Source organism: Drosophila arizonae, chromosome 3, assembly GCF_054131065.1.
Source record: "Drosophila arizonae isolate 15081-1271.41 chromosome 3, UAZ_ARI_1.0, whole genome shotgun sequence".
Taxonomy (NCBI): domain Eukaryota; kingdom Metazoa; phylum Arthropoda; class Insecta; order Diptera; family Drosophilidae; genus Drosophila; species Drosophila arizonae.
Genome location: NC_142923.1, coordinates 27430064 through 27453510, shown reverse-complemented (window position 1 = coordinate 27453510; position 23447 = coordinate 27430064). Strand labels below are relative to the sequence as shown.

Here is a 23447-nt window from a genome sequence, read left to right as displayed (position 1 = left end):
TAACAGAATGAAAATTGGGTCCATGATTTTCGAAATTAAATGTTTATCTTAAATAAAATAAAAACTGCGATAACTACAAGTTTTACAATTATTAATTTGCCGCCTCTCAATTTGATGAGAATAATAATACACATCTTTTTTTTTTGTAAATGGAAAGTGTTAAATTCGTGTTTAACTGCTGCCCGCCAAAGACAAAACAGCTGTTTTAACAGTCTTCTAGCACAGAATTAACATTTTATGTAGATATCTCTGTTAGCTGGGAAATTTTGCATTAACAGGCCTGTTATTCATGATTTTTGTGTTGAAGCGTGTGGATGTTGCGGCCGGTAAATGCTGAACAAAAAACGAGAAAACAGACTAAAGTTTTGTGTGAGTTTGTGTTTAATAATTAGTTAATGTTGTGTGCCAAGTGTTAAAATGCTGTAGCCACTCAGGTGCTGACTATTTTGCTCTTTTTTCGGTTGCGTATGCGGCATCCCTGTTATTTCTCTGCGCTGTTCGCTGTTTTCTCTGCGCGTGTGCTTTGCCATCGCGTTCGCTATCTCGATTGTTTACGAATTTGTGTGCGTGGATAAATGTGCAAAAACTAGCGGAAAAGTACAATATATTGAATGAAAATGTCAATCAAATGCCGTGAAATCACATCAAACGTAGGAAAATTAAATAATAACAACAAAATGGTGCTCGCTTTGCTTGCGCTAGCTGCGCTGCTGCAACTGAACGGCGGCAGCGGCGTCGCAGCGCATCTGAACGTATTTTTGAACCCAGAGGAGGTGATGCGATTGCTTGGTGAGTTCTCTTCCGCAGTTTACCCGTTAAGTCGCGCCCTTTGTTATTGATTTCTCCACCTCAACTACAACAATAACAACAATAGTGCAAAGCAATTGAGCAATTAGTGACGTTCCATTTGTGTCAACCAATTATGCGGCAGCTTTAGTTTTCAACGATTTTCATTCACTGGAAACAAACTGAAATGCTTTTCGAAATTATGTTGATTTGTTTGCTTTGGCTTAATTTTAGACACTCGCTCACTCCCCGGTCTTTCTCTCCCTCGCTCTCTCTCATTCTCCCTCTCCCTCTTTCTCTTATGCTCGAGCGTTCTCTTGCTCAGCTACGCATGCCGCTGCAGGTGTTGTTAAACAGTTAAACAAATAAACAAACAACAAGCAAAAGTAAATGCAAAAGCAAAAGCAACAACAACAAAACGGTTTATGTACATACATAACTTTCAGTTGGTTCGTTAAGAAATTTTACGCTTCGTAAAAAGAAGCATCAACAACAACAACAACAGCTACAACAATTTACAAGCAGCATTAAATTTATTTCACTGCCAGAGAATATTTTTGAATATTTCTGGGAATTGAAATTCCTATACAAAAAGAAAAAAAAAACAGACACACACACATATAAATATATATGCACATACAAGAGACACGCAAACGAGATGACAACGCAAAGGAAGCAACAACAAAATCAAAAGCAACAACAACTGCAACGACTGCTGAAACACTGGAAGGCGAAGGCGATAGCGAAGGCAAAAGCAAAACGTGACTTGGAGCAGCCGCAAACGCATTTGATGCGATAGAGGATAGAGCGAAAGGGAGTGAAAGAGGGGCGAGCAAGAGCGTCTGCCAGAGAGCAGGGCATGCATACGACAGGAGAGGGAAGAAGCAGCAAGAACACAGGCATCTTCGTCAGCTGTGCGTGTGTGTGCTTGGGCTAGTCGTGCTGGTGTGCACAGTGGGCTAGAAGGAACGTATTGAAATTAAAAATGCGTCTGTTATTTAAAGATTTGTTATATAAGCATATATGAAAATATATAAAATATTCTATATAATTCGAGATCTCAGGGTAATCAGGGTTTTCAATCGATATATTAGTTATTTATCTATTATGTGTAAGATAAGCCTGTATATATATCACATTGGCTACTGTATTGTTCAATGTGTTTTGGCATTATGTTCTTGTGTCTGAGCCCACTGTGCGACGCCTGTCGCTTGCTTTGGCATTCGTATTTTTGGCAAGTCAACAACTGCTGCCCGCCCACTGCATGGGCGTCGCCTGTTGTTGCTGCTGCTATTGTTGCTTGGCATGCTGCCTGCTTGTTAAGTTTGCATAGAGTTTTTTTTTCCACTTGCCATGTGTGGGAGCTGCATTTTTTTTTTTTTTTTTGCCACTGACGACGACGACGATGACGACGACAACGACGATGCGCATAATTTGCGTATGCATTTTGAATTTTGGGGCGTGAAATCAAATATGCAAAATATCGTATGTTTGGATTTGGATTGGGATTTGGATTTGGATGGCGAACAGTTGGGTGTGGGGTCCATGGCCGCAGTGGGCGCTAGAGTAAGCGCATTCCGTTTTCGCCCATTCGGCCGTTTGGCTGCAGCTTAAGCAACTGGGCGACTAATTAAGACTAAGATGAAAAGTTTGCAGACTGGACAAATGCTCTGCCCCTCTCACTCTTTCTGCCTCTGTTTTCCCCCTCTCTTTTGATATATGCGTGCAATAAAGAGAAGCGCTAAGCCATAAATCAATTAGGCAGCATAATTTGCATTTGATTTGTGAGGCTTTTGGCAAAAAGGCGTTGGTCAGAGCCCAGTTGAGGCCCATTCCAGGCTTGTATACATATAACAAATTTTAATTTTAATTTAGATTTTTTATTTATTTTTTCTTTTTTGTATTTTCCCATTGCATTTTTTATGATTAAACAACGGGAGACTCATCCCCACAGGGAGCCGACTGTTGGTTCGGTTTCATTTTTTAAGCCTTTAGTCATAAAAAGCGGGCATATGAAATATAATCGGTCAGAGCTGGGCCGGGTATACACGATCCGATCGATCTGGCTGTCTCTGCCTGTCAGTTGAGTAATATATTTTTTATTTTCCTGCCCACAACTCCCCAAATAAGTTTTATGTGTTTTGCTCTGCTGCTGTGACACGCGCTACATTTTAAAATGCCTTTTGGCCGGGGCATTTTATTTAAATTGAATTTTAATGCCATTTTATTTTGAACATTTTCAACAATTCTCGTAGTTTTTCCTATTGACAAGTTTTTTCTTTTTACGACTTTAACGCTTCGGAATTTTCTTTGTCTATCTCAAATGATTTTTATGTGCCCATTGTTCGGTGTTAATTTTTTGGGTGCTTTGCTTTAATTTAATGGCCTATTTGTTGTTATTGTTGTGTGTGTGTGTGTTAATCATAGAGTTTAGAGCTTACAATGCATGTTAATGAGGCCGCTTTGTAAAGTTCATTGTATGTCAAGCTTTGCAGATAGTAAGCTTTTCAAACACACAGTCTCTCTGTGTCGCTTTCTGCCTCTCTCTCTCTCTCTCTCTTTCTCTGTCTCTGTCTGTGTCTCTCTCTCTCTCTTTCTGTCTCTCTCTCTTTCTACCGCTTTCATATTCAGCATACAGATGAAGAGATTGCAAGATTTTCATTCTTTAACCGTTTTTATCCCTTATTTCTCAAGCTTTTCCTTATTCTCTGTGTCTCTTTCTCTACGCTTATGTATTTCCTTCAGTTTCTTTCATTTAATCTGTCTATGTATTTCTTATTCTCTTTTTTATCTCTTTTATCTATTTCGACCTTTTAATTTAGTACACGTCTATGTCTCTCTCAGTCTCTCCCTCATTATTTCTACTTCTCTCTGTTTTCCCACTCTACTTTTCTCTCTTTTACTCTTCGTCCTCCTCTCTTTCTCTCTATTCTCTCCTTCAGCTCAGTTCCGACTGATTCCCAACGATGCTTTGCATGTTCGTTTCTTGCTGGTGTTAATAGCGACACGCCTACTGAGTCACGCCCACAGTTTGAGTTGCCGCAATGATCGATTGGGGAGCAGCTGCTAAACAGCCATGACAGCAACAACAACAACAACAACAACAACAACAATGATCAATAATAAGCTAAGAATCGTTTGCGAATCAGCAGCACAAAAGATAACAATAACACGAATGTGTTGAATTTACCACCAACTGTGTTAAATAAATTAAGCCCAGACGAGTGTCCCCCCTCGCTTGCCTGAAACGAGACGTGGCTTAAAGAACAAAAAAAAACTACTATATGCTTAGAGCCCTGCTTTGTGTGCGCTCTTTTGGCCAATTTCCAATATCCAATAAATACGCTTTGCATAAGTATTAAAAGTCTGAGCAGCTTATGGGGCAGACAAGGCCCGAGTATCCGAGAGATACACAAAGACGGCAGCTGTTTGGTGCTACTGTGGCCACATTTAGCACCTCCTAGGTAACCGGAGTATCTGCCAGCATCCAGTTGTCCGCCTGGCCATAACAAGTATGCGAGAAGAAGCGCTACATTATCGACTCTCGACACTCGAGTCTCGTGTCTTGGGTTTATGGCTTGTTCTGCGCTTTGCTTGCCAAGATCTTGGCTGCTGATAGCGTTGGCAACAGCTTCTCCATCTGCTTGGACTTGTTGTGCTAAATGCCTTCGACGAACCGCATTCGCGTTCGCGTTCTCTGGGGGCCAAAGTTGTCTTAACGGTTTGCGCTGAGCCGTTGCCTGTTCGCCGAACTCGTTGCTGTCTGTTTCTCCTTCTCTTTCTCTCTCTGTTGCTGTTGCTGTTGCTTTTACTGTGGCTGCTTGTGGCATGATCTATATTTTAATTGGTTTGTCTGCTGCCAAGCACAAGGCTAACAGAACCATCGAGCTGCGCGCATAATCAGCTTCATTAGCCATTAGCTAATGAAGCTATATAGAAGTGCGATAAGCTACTCGACTCAACTTGACCCGACGCGCATTGTAATCATGCCCAGCCCTTTGCTATGATGTGAGACAATTAGCGGCTCGTCTGCTTGGCCATATCTTTCAGCAGGTGCCAAAACGGCAGCTACAATATTCACCTAGTTCCCAATCGAAATGCCACTGAGGCATGAACAAAATCTCCAGATGATTCACTCGAGTTCTTGAATGAACTCAAAGTACGAATATAAAATAGATGGAAATTGGGAAAGAATACGAAAAGAATATTGAGAAAACGCTTTCTAGCCTTGATTTCGCTTAAAACATAAAAAGATAAAAAAAAAAATAAATAGAAATATGTATATATATAATTTAAAAGGAAAAAACTAAATATATATACTCATCTAACATTTTAATTTTATTGCTTAAATTCTATATACTCTTCTTAATTATTTTCATAATTCATATTTGATATTCATATTGAAAACATTCGACTTTTGCGTATTTTGATTCATTTTTCTATTCACATCCGCCGATTGTAATGTGAGCTATTAACTAATTCAAAATTGATAAGCATCTATCTCGCTGCTGTTCACTTGACTTGCGATCAGTGAAGCGAACAGATTAGTCGCCCTTGACGAGCGTCTTCATGTCGTCCCAATCGGGGACTTAATTTGTTTTTTCGTTTTGTGCTTTCAGCTGTGGCCTCAAATTCGTTATCGATTACCGTTTGATGGGCAGCTGACAGGTCACACAGTGTCACAGAGACGAGTGTTACTAGCTGACATTGAGATCTTCGACTTGGTCGTTCTTCTTTGCCTTGCCATCTCCATTTATTTCTCTCTCTCTCTCTCTCTCTCTCTCTCTCTCTCTCTCTCTCTCTCTCTCAACTAGTAATGTGTTAGCTATCTGTCGTGTTGGCCAAAAGACATCATAAACTTGGCTTAGAGGTATCTCATTCAGTCTCTCTCTCTATCTCTCTGCTTGTCTTTCTTTTTCTCTGAATCTAATTTTTTAAATTACCGACATTACATTCTTTTCCTGACTAAAACTCTTTTGTTTTGTTTTTCTCATTTAGCATAGCTTCTCTCTTTCATATCCTGTCGATGTGTATATTGTTCCATCTCCCGGTCTCATCTTTCCCTCTTACACTTTTTCTCTCTATTCGTTTCTTTCCCTCATGTTATCTCTGTTTTTCGTCCTCTCTATTTCTTATGTTCTTCTTATCCTCTTTATTTGTCACTCACTCGATCGCCCAATGTTGCTCTTTTAATGTTTTTCTCGCATCTCTTGTTTTCTCTATTAATTTTCTTCTCTCTCTCTCGCGCTCTCTCTCTCTCTCTCTCTCTCGCTCTCGCTCTCTTTGTCACCTCTGTTTGTAGTTCAAAATGTCCGTTTCCCACTCTTCTCTGTTACACTCTCTTTTATTTTCATCTCACTGCACTTTCTCATTATCACTCTCTTGTTTTGGTTTCCTTTTATTCTTCCTTTACTTCTCCTATTATACAGCTCTCTCTCTAGCTCACTTTCTCGCTCCCTCTCTATTTGTCTCTGTAATAAACTCTCTGCCATTTATCTGTAGTTGTTCTGGCCAAAAACCGGCGTAAACTTGTCTAAGCCGAGCCCACACAAAATAAACCTGCATTTGAATAAATGAACATCAGATAAACCGATTGCCATTGTGGAGGGGAGGAGTGTGGGGGGGGGGGGGGTGGGGGGGGTTTGGAATCAAATAAACGCGAAACGCGCCAAACTCGATGGCGACGTTTACAAGTCAAGGGCTTAAAGCATGCGTAGCGCTCTACCCCATTGACTCTGTCAATTGTGCAGGGCTTAGCCAGCCAGGGCGCAGGTGGGGGAGGGGACGGGGCTGTGGTTATCAGTGCCACTGCACAGAGGCAACAACTTACAACTGTCAACTGATAAACCCTCTGGGCAGCACGAGCGCTGCATGTCAATAATAAATAACTTGCATTGTTTGCCCGGCTGCCTCGTTGCGCTACATACAATCAGACGAATATACATATATCCACATATATGTATATATAAATATATATAGTTTATATGTGTGGCACAAAAAGGAATAATCATATTTACATTAAACAACAAGGAGCTACGAGTGAAATTTTAGCCTCGTTCGCTGTCGATTTTATGGCGTTGATGGAGGCGAGTGAATGACAATTGCGAATACGCGCGTAAGCAACAATTGCACTGACTGCAGCAGCGACTGCAACTGCAACATGGCAACATGGAGCCACACGAACGAGGGAGTGAGGGGGCGGGGAGCCGCCCCATGTATCCATCGCACACAGACAACATGCCTTTGCAGCTGCATCCGTATCTGTTGTCATGTTTATTGAGCTCTGTGTTTATATTTGGGCCATGCACTGTGGGAATTTGGCAGCAGGCAAATGCGACGGCCCTGCATGTAAACCAACTGAAAATCAGCTCGCGAATGAATATATATATATATTATACATATGTATGCGTTTGTATGCCTATGCATATAGCTCGCATATGAAAGCCTGCATTGTTTTTGCTCTCTTTCAGCTGTGAGAAATGGGCGTTAGTCTTGCTTTCCCAAGACATAATTCGTGTGATCATGAGTATGTGAGGTCTAAATAGATATGCATTTATGTGTGTATAAGATACGTATATAACCTATATTACCAGGGCAGCAAAAATAATGTGCAAATGTTTGATTTTTTGACCTGGTTTTCATCCAGCACCTGGATATATACATATATCGTTACTCTAACCAGAATAACTCCATCTCATTTTCTATTCAGCTTAATCTAAGTATTACTTTTCCTGATCTCTTCTTCGTTGTCTCTTGAATGACATGAATTAGCCTAAAGTTTTAAGTAAAGTAGAAACAAGGAAACAAGCAAACCTGGCTTTTGCAGTTGCCAATATTTTATTTCATTTTGCAATCAAAATCTTCCCAATAAATTACAGGATTATATATTTTTTCAGATTTCATAGCCCAAAAGCTTTTCATAAATAATAAAACAGCTACGATTAAGTGTTTTTTCCATTCAACTTATTTAAATAAACATTGGGTTGTTAAATTCTTTACTAATAGTGTATATGGTAATTGTCGCGAATCGATTTAACAATTTAATCTCAAATAATAAAAAAAACAAATTTAAATTGTTGTCTGCAAATGAATGAATTTAAAAACATAGCTTGACTTGTTACACTGAGTTTAAAAAAATATATATAAAATAAGTAGTAAATCTTATTTTATTTTTGTAATATATATTTTTAAACGTTTCTATAATTATATTATTACTATTCTTATTAATGAAATAAAATATAAAAATTAAAGTCATACAAATCTAATAATATATTATACGAATATTATTAATATTTATAAAGAGGCGCCGCTGATAAGTAAAAAGTGTTGAAATAATATATACCGTTACCCTTTTTACGAAAATATATGGCTTTGCGCTCTCCTAGTATAAGTTATTCAAATTGTACAAATGAATTAGGACTAGTTTACATTTGGAGTAGAAGTGTTGGTATTAACAGCGAATAATGCTGTTAATAGAATCACATGGTAATATTGGGAGGACCAGTTCAGGTTTAATAAATGTTGCACTCAAATTAATTATTATTATTATTATTATTTTTTTTTTTAAGCATATAAGCTTGATTTAATTTAATTACAAAAAAAGAAAAAAAATATTTCGTATTTTTTGGCAATAATTATCATCTGTTAACTGCATGATAAATGCCATTAACAGTTACTTACTTTACTTTCTCAACAGTTTTCGATGATATCTCACTATGGAAACTGTCAAGCACGACTTAATCATGTTAAGGTCTTTGAACCACAGGTTTCTTTTTAGTTCTAGCTCCAGTTCTATAGAACTCAGTTATAAAATGCATTTGGCTTAGTGAAAACTTTAAATATGCTTCAATTACGAGAAATAATTTAGGCTTTTGGCATATTTTGCGTTGTTTTTACTATTTAGCTTTCGTCAGCATTTGTGCCGAAACAAAACTATGAACGAGGTGAGATTGATGGCTGGGATCTTTCAGCATCCGCTGCACCTCTGAGGCGCGATAGACTCTCCCGCATTTGATGATGGCCAACGGTCGATGGCAGCTTCTCAGGGCAGTCAGACTGTGGCGGTAGAAGCGTGTAGAAGCGATTAAGGTTAATTACTATTGATTTTTGGCCAACACACTGGCTGAGCCACAAACTTTTGTCAGCTAGTCAAAGCGTCAGGCCAGAAATTTGAATGATTAATTTAAGCCAATTTGCGGGCCGAGAGCTAAAAGTAAAATCTGTGCCAAATGGTTGCCCGCCAACTGACTGAAGAGGCTGCCGCCATGCGCCGGCCAAAACGAAAAACAATATAAAAATAAAAGAAGAAGAACACAGAAAAACATGGCTAATTTAGCCTGGCACAAATTTGTTACAATCAAAGCCGTAAACGAGTAACCAGAAACGAGAACGATGCGCCCGCGGCTCCAAAAGCGGAATAAACCCCAAAAGCAGCAAAAATACAAAAAAGAAAAACAAACGAAACGAAACAAAACTCAGTAAAATATTAGGAAAAACAACAACAAGCAACAACGTGAAGAACAAAAGGCGCATCATTTATCATAACGACGACGTGAGGGACAGCAACGGGCACGACTTGCAGCAACAGCAGCATCCACAGAGGCTACATGGATACAGATACGGATACAAATACAGATACAGATACAGATACATTCTAGAGCTAGAGCCAAAGATACGTCGCTTAGGAAAGCTCAAAAACTGATGTTAAATGTTGACATGTGGTAGGCGTTTTACTTGGGGGACGCATGGCGTGGCGGGGCGTGGCTGTTAGCCTGTAAGCGGTATACATATCTGGCCCAGTCACATTAGGGTGGACCAAGACCGAGCCGCTGTCACCGGGCAACAGCAGATCATTTGTATTACTTATATTTCGCTTTGGCCGAGTGTGTGACATATTAGCCAGGAGGTTAGGCGGCCCATGGAAGGTGTCAGAGCTTAATGCGAAGCGTGCGCATCATTTATCAGCAATTGCAATTCGATCGGCTCTGAGCTCCAAGTTGGCAACGAGCCAAGAGGCAGTTGACAAACAGAGCTGAAACAACTGCAGTCTGAGCTGGGCTGAGCCTAAACCCGCTGAACCCGCTGCCAGTCGACATTTGTGTATATCGAGTTCACGAGTTGCAACGCTAATTACAAGAAAATGGAAAACACATTTTTGAGTGTCTTGGTTGTCGTTGTTGTCGTTGTCTAGTTTCGATTTAGTTCCTTGCTGGCCCCAGCGAGGGTAGTCCTCCAGCGCATTGACTGCACAATGGTCACGACTCACGGTTCGGTAGCAAAGCTATTAAAAAATACTGCCAAACAACAGCAGCAATAGGTTTAGCCATAACAATAACATCAGCGACAACAACAACAACATCGTCATGACTGCACGCTCTGAAAAATTCGACATACGATATGGATATGGTACCAATGGCTCCTGCCTGCCTGCTCGCTGTGGTTCCTCCTCCTGCTGCTGCTCCTGCTGCTGTTGCTGTTGCTGTTTCTGTTGCTACAACTGTAGCTCCAGGCACGCCCCACCAAAGCTAGTTATGAACATGGCGCACACAAAGGTTAAAAAAGTTCAAGAGCCGTCGAGGCAAGCGCATGCGAGTGACATTTGCTCGTGACATGAAGGTAGACGACGCCACTTGAAGACAGCCTCAACCGCTCGGCTGGCCGTAAGAGGCGAGCTCTAACTTTCACATGAACCTGTGAACTGCAGCTAGTGCTGCATGCCACTCGCTCACTCCATAGAGATGGAGCTGCCGCACCTAAGCCACTCACACACACAGTCAGAGTCACCGTCGAAAGGGTCAATGGAAGCGTGCGGCCGATCGGCCTGCGGGGCATTGCATTTGATTAAGTCATGGGCGCTATTTTTAAAATGCTAGCGAGGAATTTGTCACACATACACACACGCACACATACACATGCAGAGAGTGTGCAACATGTTGCACATTCAAGAGGAAGTCGCAGCGACGCGACATGGCTGTCTGCCTCAGCCTCGTAGCTTCGTAGCCTCACAGCCTCACCGACTCTGTCCCCAGTGCTGCCACCTACTGTGGGCCAGCGTATCTCTAGCTGACACAATTTATACGCGACTTCGTCGCCGCCTAGTTGAGACATTCGGCGTGCTCCGAGCCAGCCAGTTCTCTGTCTGCCCTCTGCTATGCTCTATGCTCGATGTCTATGTCTATGTCAACCTACATGCTCACTGATTTTTATTGTTATTGCCAGTTGTCAAAGGAAGTGTGTGCCCCGCTCTCCGCTCTCCGCTCTCCGCACTCCAGTTTCCCATTTTTCGTAAATTATTTCCTGTGCTTTTCCGCGGCTCCAACGACTGCCGCCTGCTGGGCACAGAGTTGAATGCACCAAAGTGAAGGCCCGTAGTGAAATATATTTGGGTATTTCCACAGAATTGTTTAACTCTATCAACTATGTAAATTTACCCTGACATATTTTATATTAATGCTATTGACAGCTGAGAGTTTTTCAGTTCTAGTTCAATTCAATGAATAAGTAAACTAGCTGAACTAGTTCAATTCTTCAAAAGACAAAAGACAGTTCAATTCTTCAGTTAGACATGATTCACTGGTAAATGATAACAATATTTGCATTCTATCAATATATTACATAATAATTTATGTAATGGAAAGTGCTCCTAAGTAGTTCCCTGTTAAAATTGAACTAGCTCATTTGTGTACACTCTAAAGAAATTGAGATTTTTTGAGACCAATTAAAAGAAGGAAATAAATGCTAAGCAATCATCAGATGAAACTAAGTACGTATAGATTGTTAGGCATTCTGAAAAATGCCTTAAAATTGAACTAGTTCATTTGTCTGCACTCTGCTATAATTGAGACTAATATAGAGGTAAAGTAGCACCAATTAAATGGAAGAATATAAATGGAGAAAAACTTGCTAAACAATTATCAGATGGAACTCAGTGAGCTCTCGTGTGTGGTCTCTGCTTATCATTTGAACTACTTGTAATCTCTTTGGGACTACCTGAACTTCTTCCAGATAATCATTAGCATAAACAAGCAAAAGAAACGAAAATGAGTTGGCAATTGCTGGCAGGGGTCTCTAGATGGTTCATTAACTCGATTTTGTTTTTGGTCAAACCGCAAATAAACCCAACAAAATGTAGAATCATAACAACAACACAAATGGAAATGAAAGAAATAGTAAGAGGGAGATAGAGAGAGAGAGAGAGGGAGATGAGCCAGAACAATCACGAGCTAAAGAACATATCTCAGACATGGCCATGGCTCATTTCTGTTTGCCTTCTTACCTTTTTTGCCCGTTGCGGCTTCGCCTTAATAACTGAAACTGAATCAGAATCTGCGGCCTGGCGACACGACTTGTTTTTGTTAGACTCACATACAGATACAGATACAAATGCACATGCATGTACAGATACAGATAGAGATACAGCTACGGTTGCAGATGCAGATACTGATAAACTCGAAAATAGTTTCGAGGAATTCCCTAAACTCGGTCGCGCATGTTTATTTATACAAAATACGTAGTCGGGCATCTCCCTCCATCTCTGTCCCGCACCCTCGCTCGTTCTCTCTGTCTCTGTCGCTCTGGAAACCCGGGCGCATTGAGTGCATCTAGATAAATTTACATGTTAAGTGCATGATTTTGTTTCCATAAATTTGTCGATTGCTGCACGTGATGCGAATGGCTCGCTGCTGATATGAACTAGTTCAATGTGGTTTGCGGTTTCGCGAATCGCTCGAGCTTTTCCTTGTCAATTTAAGGTTGGGCTATCAAGCTACTTGTATATGGCAGAGGAATGAGGTTTTCGCAGAACAGAAAACCATCAAGCCAATTCGATTTTTCAACGTATTTTATGGTTTGATTATGAATTTGTAAATAAAATAGAAAATTCCTTCGGTTTTACAATTCCCTACCACAAGCGAAAAGCCACAAAAGAAAATTATATGCCTTGTCATAATGTGCATATCTCTCTGTAGAAAATTTACTATCCAAATAATAGGATATACTCTCAAGCAGTTCAACTCAGGGAAATTCAATTCATATTTTCCTGTAGAGGGTGAGGTCTTTTATTTATGTGTAAGATTAAATTTTTAAGAATTATCATTAAGAATTCTCTTCCTGTTATCTACATATCTTCTCTTCCCCAATAACTCGCTACTCATCGTCTTACTTATTATCATCTCATCAATGTCATCTATCTCATTCATCACTCTACTCTAATGACCTTTGTTTCTACTCCACTCCCCACTCAAACGCTAATTAAAGAAAGACGCTAGAAAATTTTATTTTGAGTAAATAAAAAAATCATAAAAATCTGAAATAAATAAAAATAAAACATTTAATAAAAAATTTAAAATCATGATTTTTTTATAATAAGCTGGAGACTAACAATTATTTGCTCACATATCTTATAAAACATATATTTTGGGATAACTGCTCAGTTTTAGTTCAGTTCTTTAAGAGATGATAGGTGACTGAAATGTGTATTCCAATTGTAAGACTATTATATTGAAATTATTTATATATTTCTCTTTATCAATAACTCGTAATGTAAATTATTATCAATACGGCAATACAATCTACGACTTGCAGCTCTCATTCAAGAGAGAAACTGAAGCCAATTTCTCCTATCTAACTTATTAAACCCGTCAGCATCAGCTGTATATAAATATAAATATACGTAGAGAAAGAGAGAGGAAAGAAGGAGAGAGAGAGAGAGAGAGAGAGAGAGTTGAAATTGAACTTGATTGAAGCTTTAGCAATCGCATAATCTGTAATTGCGCAATTTCTTATCAAGCCTAGGCAAAGTCGAGCTCTTCTAGGTCTAGTGCAAATGTTTGTGACAGATACTGAACGAACTGATTATGAAGAAGAACTCTTAGACTTCTTTTCTGTGCATCGCAGGTTTATAGCCTATATTTTAGATATTTTAAATGTAAATTAGGCCCAGGTCTTTTCTTCATATATTATCTCTCTACAATCTGCAATTGCTTGCCATATAATGAACATTCCTCACATTGCCTGATATGGCATAATTATCTGACATCAACAACTTTGTTCGTAATGCTGATACTAATCGACCGTGTTTATGTTGCTCTCATATTGTAGGCGTCTCGGCTGAGGTTTACTATGTGCGCGAGGGCCACATCAACAACTATGCGCTCAATTTCATTGTGCCGGTGCCGGCGAATGTGCGGGACGTGAGCTTCACGTGGCAGTCGCTGGCGGGGCGGCCGCTGCCGTACAGCCTGAACGTGGTTAGCTCCGACCAGGAGGTGCTGCCGCGGCCGGCGCTGAATGTGTCGCACATTGGCGAGATTCCGACGCACATTCAGACGTGGGCGGTGGCGCTGAGGTGCAGCGGAGTGCGCGCGGCGGAGGTGGATGTCACCATCAGCATGGAGGTGATGCTGAATCGTGCTCTGAATAACGTCACCCACTTGGTATTCCGGCGCAAGAAGATCTGTTTGCTCACTGACAGCGACGAGGAGCAGCTGCAGACGGCGGGGCACGATGTGGATGACCCACAGCTGCTGGAAACAGTGCTGCCGCCGCCCACGGGCCTCATCACCCTGGTGGTGGGCGTCACGGTGGCCATGAGTGCCGTTTGCATACTCCTCGTGATTGCGTACTGTGTGCGCGGTGCGGCGGCCAAGCGGCAGCACCATCAGCACGGCGGCCAGCCGATGCGCACCTCCAGCTTCCAGCGGCTGAACACGCAGCCGCCGTGCCAGTCGTCTCTGGGCTCCGCCGCCTACATGACGCCCTCGCTGATCGGGCCGGCGCATGCCTCGTCGCTGCCCCGGAAGGTGGCGGTGAGCGTGGAGCAGCAGCAGCCGGAGGAGCTGCATCGTCGCATTTCCGAGCTGACCGTGGAGCGCTGTCGCGTACGGCTCTCCAGCCTGCTGCAGGAGGGAACCTTCGGGCGCGTCTATCGCGGCACCTACAACGATAGCCAGGACGTGCTCGTCAAGACGGTGGCCCAGCACGCCAGCCAGATGCAGGTGCTGCTGCTGCTGCAGGAGGGCATGCTGCTCTACGGCGCTTCCCATCCCGGCATACTCTCCGTACTGGGCGTCTCCATTGAGGATCACACGACGCCGTTTGTCCTGTATCCCGCCGTGAACAACACACGCAACCTGAAGCTCTTCCTGCTGGATCCCGCCTGCGCGCGCACCGTCACCACCATTCAGATTGTGATGATGGCCTCGCAGCTCTCCATGGCCCTGGACCATTTGCACAGCCATGGTGTGGTGCACAAGGACATCGCCGCTCGGAACTGCGTGTGAGTAGAAACGAATCAAAGATCCCTCCCACTGAAGTGATCTTTACGTGTGTATTTCTTGTGCCTCCCTCTCCCCCGCTCAGTATTGACGATCAGCTGCGCGTGAAACTGTCTGACAGCTCGCTCTCGCGCGATCTCTTCCCCTCGGACTACAATTGCCTGGGCGACAGCGAGAACCGGCCCATCAAGTGGATGTCGCTGGAGGCTCTGCAGCACAAGCAGTTCTCCGAGGCAAGCGACTCCTGGGCCTTCGGCGTGCTCATGTGGGAGCTCTGCACATCGGCCAAGCAGCCCTACGCCGAGGTGGATCCCTTCGAAATGGAGCACTACCTGAAGGACGGCTACCGTCTGGCTCAGCCCTTCAATTGCCCTGATGAGCTGTAAGTAGTCAACGTCAAAGACCTAACATGTACAGTATAGCTTATCTCTCTTTCCATATCTCTCTCCCTCTCCCTCTCTTTGCAGATTTACCATCATGGCCTACTGCTGGGCTCTGCTACCCGGCGAGCGCCCCACCTTTGCGCAGCTGCAGTCCTGCCTATCCGATTTCTATTCACAGATTACGCGCTATGTTTAGGCGGCCGTTGCCTTTGGGGCGTTAGGAGCGCGCACTTGTAAAGGGCGTGGCTAGCCCATAATGCAGCGCAGCGACGGTCCTCGAATTCCTCATACTCTTACCGTAGTTAGCCGAAAGTCCAGTTAGTCTATGTAAACGTTGTTATATTGCCAAATCTTATGTTTAGAGTCTCATGGTCGATTTGTATATAGTTTATATAGTAACACGACATACGTTCTAAGTTCTTGATTAGTTTCATTCACGAAAGACTCAAATACACCTACTCACATACACACACAACTACACATATACATAATCAGAGATATGCGACTTACATATAGAGATTGGCCAGGCTTTTCTGCAATCTCCGAGCATTTACTTAAGATAAGTGTAGCAAAAGAACCTTGAACCGAAATCAAATATAGTGATATTTATCTATACAATGATGTATGTTAGATCGATAAGTTTTAAAGTATACACATATGATTACGATAATGTAAAACACATATTTATAAAACACTGCACAATAAAATCTAGAGAAAATCAATATTCAAAGATTTTTGGAAAATTTAACAACAAAAGTAACAGTTGAATACGAATACAAATACAAATTCAAATATATATAAATAAAGAGCTAAAACCGTAATTCCAAAAATTTTAAACAAAGCGAGTTTTACTAAATCGGCTTAGCAATAAACTGGGTATTATGCCCGATAAGCCCATTAACGCTGAGTCATCTGCTTTCCATATTCCAGCGAAAAACTGTGAAAATTTATGGCCTGACTTGGAAGTTCGGCATAGGATAAGAGACGGGACTCCAGCCCAAAATACCAAGAGAAACCAGCAAAGAAAAATACAATGAAAAAATAGAGAGAGAGAGAGAGAGGGAGTGAGAGGAGAGCGAGAGACTGTTTCGGTCACACAAATTAGCCATAAATTTTAATTTTACATGACAATGTTTTTGGGATAAGAGGATAAAGGCTGGCTCCGAAAGTGTTGGGTGGTAGCGCCTACGCCAAGCAGCGAGAGAGACAAATCAATTTCGACTAGCGTCGCTGCCTGGCCTTGGCCGCACACACAGCCAGGATAATGGCATGTGCGGCAGGCCAAGATGCGAGCGTATCCTTATACATACACATACATATATATCTTATATCTTATGTGAAAACTGCGAAAAGTGCGCTAAGTAGGTGTGCGTGTGTCTGTTTGGGTGTGTGTGTGTGGGTGACTCGACAACACATGTCCGTCCGAGCATGTGTCCTGTGTCCTTTTGTGTCCTTGTGTGTGTGTGTGAGTGTGTCCTTACATTTTAACAGCCATTGCCAGAGCCATATCGTAAATATTTTGACAGAATCGCTTTTGCCATTGCCTTTCGTGTTGGCTATTGTGTTGCCTGCTCAGCTACATCGTCTCCTGCCCTCCTCTCCCTCATCTCGAGCTGTTGCTGTTGTTGTTGTTGTTTGTGGCAGGAGCAGCACCTGCCGCCGCCTCAGTTGCCTTGCGGTAATCCTTGTGTTTGTGACTTGACCTGCTTCGTTTGCCATGGCATTTGGCTATAGCCGTAAGCGGCTTTAAAGTTACGCTTACGCTTACGTTTACTTTTAGCATTGCCTGTTGCCTGTTGCTCGGCAGTTGGCCTCAAGCAGCCCAGTGGCAGCCATGTGATATACGAGCCATTACGGCCAGGACAACAGCCATTGTAAACAGTTTGCTTAAGCACATAGTTTGTTTATACTTATTACTTGATAATGCCCACAGATATATGGCCCGGGCTCTTCGTCCTTATGTGGCAGCCGATCCGACAGCTGCACTCATTCGCACCTACTCTATCTACATATTGTATTTGTATTTGTTTCGTTGCTTGACTAGCCAAGTTCTCGGCTTATTCGCAACACATTTCCTAAACATGCTCGATAAACAGTTCAATCGCAGCAGCCAAACACAAAATACTGCCTTCCATATCCGGCCGTCTGATGGCTGGCGCCCAGCGAACTTTCTGCGCGATTTCCATGAAACGAGCTAACCGGGCACAGCAGAGTTTGTTTAGCAGGGGCTCCATTTCCATTTCCAGTTCCACTTCCATTTTCATCTCCATCGCCATTCCATTTCTATTTCACATAGCCATGCGATTTCCACGTACGCCGCCTACTTCTCAAGTGGCAGCCGGTTGAACGCGCCCCCAATGGGCGCAACCTCCCCCCTCCCCAGGGGCCCGGGGCACTTGCAGTGCGCCTCGGTGATAATTTGAAAAGTTTATATGCCGCCCGGCGACTTGCTGCACGAGGCCGACGCGGCTGCTGTGGATGGAGCTGCTGCACCATTCTAATGACAACTTAAATAAACAAGGGCACAATGGAGCGAACACCGCCTCGAAAGCGGAGCAGCTCAAGTTGTTTTCCCAGCAACGAGGGCGGCGGCGCATCGTGTGGAAATATTTATTTTCTATAAAGTATTTTTGATTATCGCGAGTCGAGTGAACTGAGCCAAAGCTGTTGTTGTTGTTGTTGCTGCTGCTGCTGCAGCTCCGATTTAAGTAAATAGACTGCGCTGCAATTAAAGCCAAACAAAATGCATAATTTCTGGCCAGCTGACCCACCCCGTCGATAAGGCCCCCGCCCATCGACATCGACATCGACATCGACTTGGAAGCTCTGAAATTTATGTACAACGCATCCGCTAATGGAATTTTAATGTTTCATTTGAAATAGTCGCGTACGATGCATAAATTTCGCTTAGCTCAAATCAATATTTGAATTGACTCCAGTTTTTATTTCTTTATTTATTTTATTTTGGAGCATAATAAAAGAAAATGTCTGCTGACTCTTTTTTTTTTTTTTTGTGGAAAAGGTCTGGCTATTTGGCTCACTTGTCTGACCTGGCGCCTCAATTCCAAAGAAGTGAAAACAATTAATTCTGACGAACGAGTCAAGCTAAAGCTGAAGCCAAACAAACCGGGGGAAATTTACCAGGAAAAACCTTTCTAATTTTATAGGTAATAGGAGGTAATATATTTCATTCATATTTAGATTAAACAAATTTAATTAGATTTACAGCCTATGTTTGAATTCGAGTTTGTAATATGAACATACATACTTATGCACATATATATGTATGTAAATATGTACATATGTATGTATTTATATTGCTCAAAAATGCATGTATGTATGTATATACATGTACATAAATTTAAGAGTAGAGCAACAATGTTTGCGCTTCTTAAAATAAAATCTAGGCTTCAAAATCAAAGTCTTGATTAAATATTGAACATTATATTGGCTCGAAGGGTTTTAGTTTAACTGTACGAAATCCCTTTTTGATACTAATCATAAACTTTATTTTTATAAAATAATATTTATGTATCTATAATGAAGTCATCATATCAAGACTATATTTCAATTTGTTGATTAAATTTGTTGTCAATTAAATAAATATTACTGGATGACTGTATTTGTTGTATTGTATATGTATCTTGTATTTTTCATAAGTTGAAACAGAGAGACAGATACCCATACATACTTACATATGTACATATGTATGTTTATTATGAGAACACATAAAAGCATGTATATGTATTTACATGTTTTACAATTTTATGACTAACATAATACTTTTTTCATATAATAATAATAATATACATACATACATATATATACATATGTATGTATATTTTGAAAAATGAATTTCAGTAGATTAAAAAAGAGTTTTCAACAATATTTAGGTATTTCACATTCATTTTGAAGATATGTAAGAAAACATGTCTCCTTATATGTATATTAATTTGCGGAGAAATATTCCGAGTAAGAAAATAATATTATACATATATAAATATATTGATAGATACATACATATATAATTTAAAGAAATATGCTAACATAATCAACATTATTTTTGACAGATGAATACATCTTTAAATACCTATGATAATATAAATTCTATATAGACCTTTTCTTCTATCTGATGTAACCTGCATTAAATATTTATGCATTTGTAGTAAAGCTTTCCCAGTTTATTGAATTACCCAACATTAAAGGATAATATTGAATTATAGTATTTTATTTAAGTAATTTATGTTTACACTTGACGGTTTTATGGATACTAACTTCGATATACAGAGCAAGCTATTACTTAGAGCATTGTTTCCTTACCGTAATCTAAGAGCAATGCTGGCAGCTGGGCAAAAAGCTGCAACTTAACCTGCGAACTTGGCCAAGAGTCCTCGTTCCTTCCCTTGCCTTGGCAACAGCGCCGAGTTTGTTATTCACGCAAATCCTTTAATGCCATTTATCATACAAGGTGCGCACATCTGAAATGCATGCAAAATATAACGCGTCCTGGCTGATCTCTGGCAAAACAACATTAAATTGAAACAAATTGAACATAAAAAGCATTCAAAATAAAGCAAACACCTCGACGAAGGCGAAGGCGAAGGCGAAGCCAAACAACACACAGAAGGGGGGGCCAGAGCACCAAGAGGACCAGGAGGACCAGAGGTAGAAGCCGAGCAGAACCAAAATCAGAGGCGAAACTAGGACGAGGAACGAGTGCGAGTACGAGGTGCTGCCAAAGTAAATACAGGAGTCGAAAACACACACACACACACTTATATATACATGTACACAAGCTAGTGGCAAAAGTTGTTCGGAGAGACGGTGTTGGGCTAGACGGGGATACGACTTGTTGGTTGGATTACTTTGGTAGTTTGAAAATAGAACGCAAAATCAAGCAAAGGTACACAGCACAGACCAAATGGAAGACGCAGGCATGGCGAGGAGGTGCAGGGGTAGAGGGTTAGTCGATAGACGAGACACTGACAGACTGGCAGGGAAGGAAACGGAAGTATTTTCTGTTGATACTGAACTCAATTTAGACGAAATCAAGTCAAACATGGCACCCAGAGAGGGAGGCGGGGGCGACCAAAGAGTAGCGCAAAATGCTGTACTAAATCATGTGGGAGCCAAAGGTAAATGCTGGAGCTGGGTGCCAATGCTATGCATTTGGCGTGTGTCCAAAAGAATGCTCAAGACGATGTCGAGGCGCTGCCACACACCACCTACCAAGTGCCTTGGCATGACAAAAAAAAAAAAAAAAAAAAGAAAAAAAAAACCGAAATAAAAGAAAGAAAATAAAAGAAGAGGAAGAAAAGAACTTGAGGCTTGATTGATGTTTGTGCTTCTAGTTGTTGTTTGCGACAGGAGCAATCCGAACACCGAACTCGGGGCATTCAATTTTCGATTAAAGTCTCGCTCGCTGGCAACAAATTGGTTTGCCCATTTGGTTCCATTGGCCGCACTAATCAGTCGCATGTCCAAATATTTATGCCCAACCTCCAAATCCGCCTCCGACTCTGAGTGAGTCCCTGAGTACGGGTGTCAAGCAACAGACAAGGAAACCGGGCAGAGCCAGGAAAGTGAAAGTCAGCGCAAAGGATAAGCAAAGAATAGTGCAAGACTAGCAAATAGGATGTTGTTATGTTTCCATTATCCAGCTGTATACCTCGTAGAAACTATAAATTCAATTGGGTATTTCAAGCAAGATTCGGGAATACTCAACCGTCTTCATAGAGGAGTAGTCCAAGCGTACTAGAAAGTGTTTAAAGGGATTAATTTGTATACATATCGAGAACATCAAATATATAATACAAACTATAATGCTGGAATCTTAACGATATTTGATAATGGCAAAAGAAAATAAGTTCTTAGAATATTAATTCAATCATCAGCAAAAGTCTAACTTCTGATCTCCGTCCTTACGTAGTCGAGAAATATCTAATATAAAAATTTATGATCCGTCAAGTTAGGTTACTCTTTTCTTTACAGGGTATACCTAAGTCGTGTAACATTTCCTTTTACAGATCTTTTCTTCACACTCGCTTTATCCAACCGCACATTTAGCCGGATTATAAAAATTCATTCATTTTCCCTTCATTTCATATCCCATCAGTTGCAGGGTATGTTGCAGTTGATCAAGATTCTTTTGTGGCCTGCTCAGTGTTCTCAATTTTTTGTCGGCTTTGCTTGTGCGAGGCACATTTAATGGGTTTAGCGAAATCGTCTTTTTTTCGTGGGTTTCTCTTTTTATTTAGCCTCGAACAAAACGTTTTCCTTACGTGGGGGGCTTCCATTTCGATGGCCAGACAAAGGGATCGGTATAGCGAAGCCTCTGACACCGACACCAGGGCGCAGAGCCCAATGCAGACAGAGGCTCAGCATGTGGTGCAAGGATTTGTGTCCTTTTGTTAGGTTATCTCTCTCTCCCTCTCTCTCCCTCTTACTCTCTCTTTTGCTCTTTCTCTTTCGGTGTGTGTGTCGCTGTCGTGTGGGTTGTCCGCACTTTCACTGGACGCTCTATTTACAGTTTAGGCCAGCGAGCAGTGCAGGATTTGCTGGGAATTGTGTTTGGTAAACATTTTCGACTCTGTTGTTTTTAATAAGAAAATTGGCCAAAGGCCACCAGCAACAGCAACAGCAACAAAAACAAAGCGGACCGGCAGCTGAAGGAGTAGCAGTCCGAGTAGGAGTAGAGCCAAGTCCTGGCAGATTGCTTTTAAATTTAAGACCCGCTTGGTTTCAGTTTTTATTTCATTCCACATATGTCTATGTGTGTGTGTGTGCGTGTGTGTACTTTTCTGGTGATTTATGTTTGTTTGTCTTGGGCTTGTCCATATATTTGTGGGTCAAGCCGAGCGGGAACGAGCAAAGCGTTTACGAAAATTAGTTGGTCCACAGATTGATAGAGTATCAAGAGGATAGCCCATGGAAGTTGGGTAGTTGGCATGGAATTTCGGATGCTTGCTGAATAAATAAACCATATAAACTAAACAAACCAAAGTACAAACAACAAAAATATCTAGACATTTGCATTACAGATCTCAACTCGACTAATAAACTGCGATAAAATCTGTTTCGGCTTTCGGTTTTCCCATTATTATTTTGGATAGCTAATTCCCAAATCAAATGCAAATATGCATTGAATATTTCCATCAGAAAATGTAAATCTAAATAAAATAAAATACGAAAATATGAAAATACATCGAACAAAATATGTTCACTGAGAAAGCAAACACCGTGAAACAAAACAAAAACATCAAAAGCCAGACAGCCAGAGAGTCGAGGAGTCGGGGGGTCAGGGACTCAGACTGGCAGATAAAAATCAGAGTCGGAATAATCACTGGGGAGCTGGTCCATCCATCGGAGGGGAAGCGCCTGCTGCATGTGCTTAGGGAGTCGGCTTATCGGCCTGGCATCGCTTGCACAGAAGGGTTCCCAACAAGGCGGGAGAAGAAGACGCTGCTGTTGATGAAGCATCAGATGATGATGATGATGATGAGGATGATAAGGCTGGAGGCTCGACTTTTGGGGCGTAATCAATTAGGCGGCTCCAAAGGTAAACACGCGGACTCCATGCTGACAGGCCGAGAGAAGGTTCAGGGCTCCGGGCGCAGATGCGTGGAGGCCCTGCTAAGCGTTATCGATAATCGCTCGCTGATTAATGCCGATTATTATTTCGGATTTTGGGGAATGCTGCTTGGCAGTGAAAACTTTCATTTGTTTACGCTTGCGCATTTGATAAATGATGCAATTATGGAAAAGCGTTTACCCCTTCTGCCATCCACGGGAGCGGTTCGTGCGTTAATATGGAAAGTCATTAACCAGGGTTGTCTCTTAATGATAGTCTATCGGCATTAAAAGTGTAAGCCCTGTTCGCTCGAGTGCACTCGAACAGTAGCCCAAAAGATGATAAATGCGAATTTAAAATCCAGATTCGATGCGAGCAGGACCCAGGCAGCTCTTATCCATCTAAAGCAGCCGTCACGTCACTCTCCAGCAGCAG

At 41.6% G+C, this 23447-nt stretch overlaps 1 protein-coding gene across 1 annotated transcript; it reads left to right on the top strand.

The window, feature by feature from the left end:
• The first annotated feature begins 274 nt into the window (after positions 1–274).
• dnt (tyrosine-protein kinase Dnt) lies at positions 275–16164 on the top strand. The gene is made up of 4 exons (XM_018004675.2): positions 275–789; positions 13885–15061; positions 15145–15441; positions 15527–16164. Exons 1-4 carry the CDS (start codon positions 612–614, stop codon positions 15636–15638), a joined length of 1764 nt encoding a protein of 587 aa, XP_017860164.1. The 5' UTR covers positions 275–611; the 3' UTR covers positions 15639–16164.
• Positions 16165–23447: the final 7283 nt, after the last annotated feature.